The sequence below is a fragment of the Medicago sativa genome, chromosome 2 (assembly GCF_051527215.1).
Source record: "Medicago sativa cultivar Bolivia chromosome 2, Bolivia_mono, whole genome shotgun sequence".
Lineage (NCBI taxonomy): Eukaryota > Viridiplantae > Streptophyta > Magnoliopsida > Fabales > Fabaceae > Medicago > Medicago sativa.
Genome location: NC_140750.1, coordinates 80,230,133 through 80,235,652, shown reverse-complemented (window position 1 = coordinate 80,235,652; position 5,520 = coordinate 80,230,133). Strand labels below are relative to the sequence as shown.

The 5,520-nt window shown below is 34.6% G+C and overlaps 1 protein-coding gene across 1 annotated transcript; it reads left to right on the top strand.

Annotated features, from left to right (window-relative positions):
- Nucleotides 1-2,043: 2,043 nt before the first annotated feature.
- LOC146951274 (uncharacterized) lies at nt 2,044-5,310 on the top strand. Its single transcript, XM_085747235.1, has one exon. It carries the CDS (start codon nt 3,366-3,368, stop codon nt 3,951-3,953), a length of 588 nt encoding a protein of 195 aa, XP_085603361.1. The 5' UTR covers nt 2,044-3,365; the 3' UTR covers nt 3,954-5,310.
- The last annotated feature ends 210 nt before the right edge of the window (nt 5,311-5,520 follow it).

Sequence of the window (5,520 nt, the reverse complement as noted above, 5' to 3'; positions counted from 1 at the left end):
TATGAAATTAGCATATAGTACGTTGCTTTTAAAGACGTGACAGCATTCACAGATAATGTGACAATTATAGAGATAAAGGATTCAAAAAACTTAGCCTTATCTATTAGTTATAATACAATACAAGGTCTTGTTAGCATATCACCACTTAACATCGTTTATTTGATTCTTTTCGAAAAAATATAGTACGTTGCTTTGTGTACCCAAAAAAATGTAGTACATTGCTTTAAAAGAGTGACAGATAAATGTGACAATTATAGAGATAAAGGAATGGATAGAACTAAGCCTTATCTGTTAGAAGATTGGATCTAAATTAGCCAGCCCTATCCATTATATATTCAATATATTTTGTCATAATCGCTTTTCTTACCTTAAAATAATGATTACATTTGTTTTCAGAATCTAGGTTAACCCTTCGTTAAGAATGTCTTTGTTTTTTGAAAAGAAAAGAATGTCTTAGTTGTTAGTTAGTGGAAAACACATGAGATTGTTCATTATGATGATTAGGTTTTTTTTAAACGGATATTGTTTTAGTTATGAGTATGGTTATTAGATTGAGCAAAAGTTTACCAGTTCAATAATCATTGCCACGCAGACCTACCTTCTATTTCTTTTGGCTTTTTTATCAAATATTTTTGGACAATACTAGGCTTTTATCTGAAATTTGGATAATGATGCATATTCTGGATTATTAACCTTGCAATTAAGGATGTGAATAGGTTAGGCCGAACTAGGTTTTGCAAGGATTAAGCCTGGCCTGCCATATTTTTTTAAAGCCTAAGCCTGACCTTCTGAAAGCCTGATACAGCCTATACTAGCCTGTTTAAAAGCCTATATCTTATGAACATCTTTAAATAAGTAATGTGATCTAAGTTTAAATGGACTAGTAAACTAATAGTTCAATTATATTAAACTTTCTTTTGATAATCAACACGAGGTTTTACGGAATTCGACTATATATTGTATCATATTTTTATTCTAGTTTATAATAATACATTTATATATGCAAAAAATTAATGTGTACTAATAAAGCTTAAATTATTAAAAAAGTTTACAAATTTATATTTTAATTCAAAGTACAAAATATAATATAATAATAAATAATATTATTCATATTATTTAAATAGGCCAACCTATTAGGCTTAAGAGGCTTTTTGAGAGGCTTGCGGTCTGGCCTTATTTAAGCTAAATAGGCTTAAAAAAAAGCCTAGACATTCTCTATTTAAGAAAAAAGCCTAGCCTAGCCTGGCCTATCGTAGGCTAGGCCATAGGCCCCTGTAGGCCGACCTGGCTTATTCCCATCCCTACTTGCAATCCCTACTTTGTGATTTATGATGGTTTCTAGCTAGTATCACATTTTGTGGGTACATTTTACATCTATTCATTTTTTTATCCAATATGTTTAGAGGTTTAAAACACATTTTATAGTGAGACCTTTTATTAAATTTACAAGTTAACATGTAAATATGTTACATTTTGTAGGCAAATTATGTAAAGATGTCATTCTAAAATAAAAATAATTACACAAGATATATAAGAATAAAATAAAAAAAAATAAAAACATGCTAAGTTCAAGTTTTGAACCATCAGTATATAAGTCGATCTCTCGATCATCTTGACTAACTTGACTAACAATTATAGTTAAAAAAAAAAAAACTATGTTTTTTCCATAGGCAGGACCTTGTAAAAAAAAAAAAAAAAAGAAATAGTATATCACTCATTTTGTCATCTCCAAAAGAGACGGCTTTTTCAATAGAACAATTTTTTTTTTTTTTTTAAAAATCAATAGAACAATTCTTGTATGGACATAATTATTTGTGCACTTCATTTGGTCATACAAACAAACGCAAAAAGAAACCAATTTTTTAAGAGATTGTTTAATTTTAAGATTGATCTTCAACTTTGTGATTCTCGATTTGAGACTCATCATCTTAAAAAAAAAACACAAAAAATAACAGAAAAAAATAATAGTTAAATAATATTATATTTTAAATAATTATGTGTATATAACAAAATAATATAAAGACTGCCTAAAAAAACTATATAAACAGCTATTGAAAAAAAAGTACATCTAAATCAAACATTTCTCTAACCTCTCTCTAAGCCTCAAACAACAACCACAGTAGATCTACCCTTCAAATCCAAACTCTCCTCTCCGATGTAGCTTCTAGTGATGGTGGTGCGACGAGCTTCAGCCTCCGCACCACCGTCGATCCTCTTCTCTATCAGGCGGTCCTCCTGTTGCTGATCTAGTTTTCACAGGTTGTGTTTTCGTTACGCAGCCGTGATCTTGGTCGTGACGGATCTGGCTCTCGCCTACGCTGAAGGGATGAGGGTCGATTTTGTGTTGCCGGTTTTTGTGTCACCGGATCCTTGCCGCCGGCAGGCTTCTTGTCCTCTTGGGTATCTGGTTCTGTTTTTGCTTTTCTTTTCGTTTGTTTTTACTTTTGTTGTTGTTACAGGAAGATGAAGATGGCTGGTGGTATAGTTGTGATCCTATGTTTCTGTTTGATAATCTTAAATTTGGTTTCTAAATTTAGGATCTGGTTCTATAGTCTAACTCTGCTCGAAAGAGCTAGGTGCGTAGATACTCCGTGTTGACGGTAGTTATCGTTTATCGTACCTTTAGACTTTATCTGCCGCGGTTGCTTTTCGCGCCATTGGTGGACTGTGATGACTTTTCGTCGGTTGTTCATCCCATGATCTGGACTTCGACTAAAGTTTCAAGACCTATGCGACTCCGTCTTTGGTTCGTGTTTGGTTGGATTGGCCTGAAAGGGCGTTTAACTTGCTTCATCTAGAAGGGAGTTGTGGACCTTGGATCGTTTCTGTGTTGGCAGACGATTCATACGCCTTCTCAAAAGCTCTGAATGCTCACTCTGCGTGTTTTTTGCAATTCGGTTTCGTGCTCACACGTGGGTTCGCTGGATTGTCCGTGGTTGTGATTGTTTAGGGTTGTTTCTTTTATACCACTTTTGTACCTTATTGTTGTATCACCTGTTTCAGGTTGTTTTGTGGTTTATTGGGTCAGGTACCTGCCCCCCAATCTTGTACTTCCTGGTTTCTCTTTTTAATTTAATTTCCTTTTGGCTTAAAAAAAAAAAAAAACTATATAAAGACATAAAGTAACACAAAACATGCATGCACCCACACGGGTTTTTTTATTTCCATATGGTGTATTCAATATTCATTTCTCATTCTCATCCTTTCCCTTTGATCCCTCACTATATATAACCTCATCACCCTCGTTCCTCTTGTCCTCAAATCAACTCTATCTCTTTATATCTCTCTCTTTCTCAATCTCCCTCTCTCTCAAAATCACTTTTCTCGCATATTGTTGAAAACAATAAAACAATTTCTATAAAAAAATGGAAAGCAATCTACCAGTGATATCAAAGAGAGTGTGGAATATGGTACGTGTAGCCTTCTTCATGTTGAGAAAAGGCATGTCAAAGGGCAAACTAATGATGGGCCTAAACATGATGCTCAAACGCCGCAGCAAGCTCGCCGGAAAAGCCATTGCCAACCTAATGTTCCACCATCACCACAACCACGGCGGCTCCACCTCAAGCCGCCGCTCACACCACCAATTCACCGCATCAAGGGAGTATGAATTCAGCTGTAGCAACACTCCCAACCACTTCTTCCCAATAGGGAAACGTCACCGCAGCCACAACAACTTCTCCACTTCCGCTCAAGCGCCACCTACACAGGATGATGAGGTGGCGACAATGAGCGCAATGAAGGCAATGTTGGAGATGCTTAACAATGATCAGTCGATTGTAGAAGCATCTCCAGCACTGCCGGGGTTTGGGCGTAGCCCAATGGTGAGGCAATTGAGGGTGACTGACTCACCATTCCCTCTAAGAGAAGATGATGAGAAGGACGATCAAGTTGATAAGGCTGCTGAAGAATTCATAAACAGGTTTTACAGCCAGTTGAGGAAGCAAGCTTGATTGATTAATTAGTTCAACCATTTTCATCGATTGTTGTCAATGTTAAGTAACCTTTTTCTTTTTTGGTTATTTTCATGATATATAATCCATAGTTTTTTTTTTCGACAAAATATATAATCCATAGTTGATGTGCCTATTGTAACAAAAAAAAAAAAAAAGTGTTACGTAACCAAAAAAGAGTTGTGGGTAATTTACAATTCAAGTTAATTATGCGTCGCATGTTTAATTTAACTGTTGCTTATCAAGTTATCAACAACAAGAGAACAAATTCCTTCAAAAACAAGAGAACAAATTCGAGATGGAAATAATTGACTATATACTTTTAGCTGCTCTTGCCCATCACGTGAAACCTATAAAAATGGTGGGTAATTTACTCAAGCCACGTAAAACATTTGTAAGTGGTAGCAACAAACTAAATTCATTCTATTAACAAATTTACTTGTATGATTAATTTTCATCAATCGTAGGATAAATTAACTACAATTCTTCCAACATTAACCTATAAAAAACTATTGTTATTTTGCACAACATTTGGTATTATTATGTGTTTGCGGAGATTTTGAAAGATTTAGCTGTGGAAATTGGTTAATGTGATTGGCAACACGGATACGGTATAAAGTTAAATTGAACTATACAGCAACATTAACCTTTTCGTTGTCCTAATATGATTCCACCATGTCTAAGTGTTACTATAGGTCTGTAGTTAGCTGGCCCCTCCAAAATGTTGTTGCCTTTCTCAACTTTTACTTTCTTCTTGCACTCACACTCTCTCTTTTTCTCTTTTTATTAAAATAGTTTTTCCAATTAAGTTTTTTAAGATGAAAACTACTTTTTTCTCAAAATTAAAATGAGAAAGACTAACAAGTAATGATAAACTTTTCTCAAGATGTCTCTTATTGGATTTGACTTAATACAGACAGTACTTATAAAGACGGATCTATTGCAGAGTGCAGAGGAGTGTTTAGAGTTGAAGATGGTGCTTGGATTTGTGGCTTTTCCAAAGGTTTGGGTGTATGCAGTCCGTATGTGGCGGAACTCTGGAGAGTTGTGGAAGGATTGAAGTTGGCTCGTGCTTGACTTTTTCAAAAAAATCGAGCTTCATATTGATTCCTTGGTTGTGGCGTCAACACTCTTGTCTAAGTAAGGAGGTTCCACAGCGGACTGAAGCTTACTACAAAATAGACACAATTTGTTCAGGTTAAATTGGGAAGTTTGAATTTGTCACTCGTATAGAGAAGCCAATCACAGTGTCAATGCATTGACAAATATGAGTTGTGATGGAGGTTTCAATTTGATTTTATATGAATAGTGTCCCGCTCAACTTAGTTTTTTTTAGTTGATTTTGTTTATATTTCAACTCTGTAGATTGTGATGTGGTAGTTGTCTTCTCTTTTTTGGCCTTCGACCCTCTTGTAATAATAATAAAAATCGCATAAGCCTCGCTAAACTTCGTGAAATTTATTTATAAAGTATAGTTGTGCTCATTTCAGTTTTAGCTTAATTTCATGAGAATATTTTAAGTTAAAAGAGAGTTATGAAATAAAGAATAAATTCAAAGAGTGTTGCT

Coding starts and splice junctions, on each gene's coding strand:
- LOC146951274 (XM_085747235.1), top strand. CDS start 3,366: ATGGAAAGCAATCTACCAGTGATATCAAAGAGAGTGTGGAATATGGTA.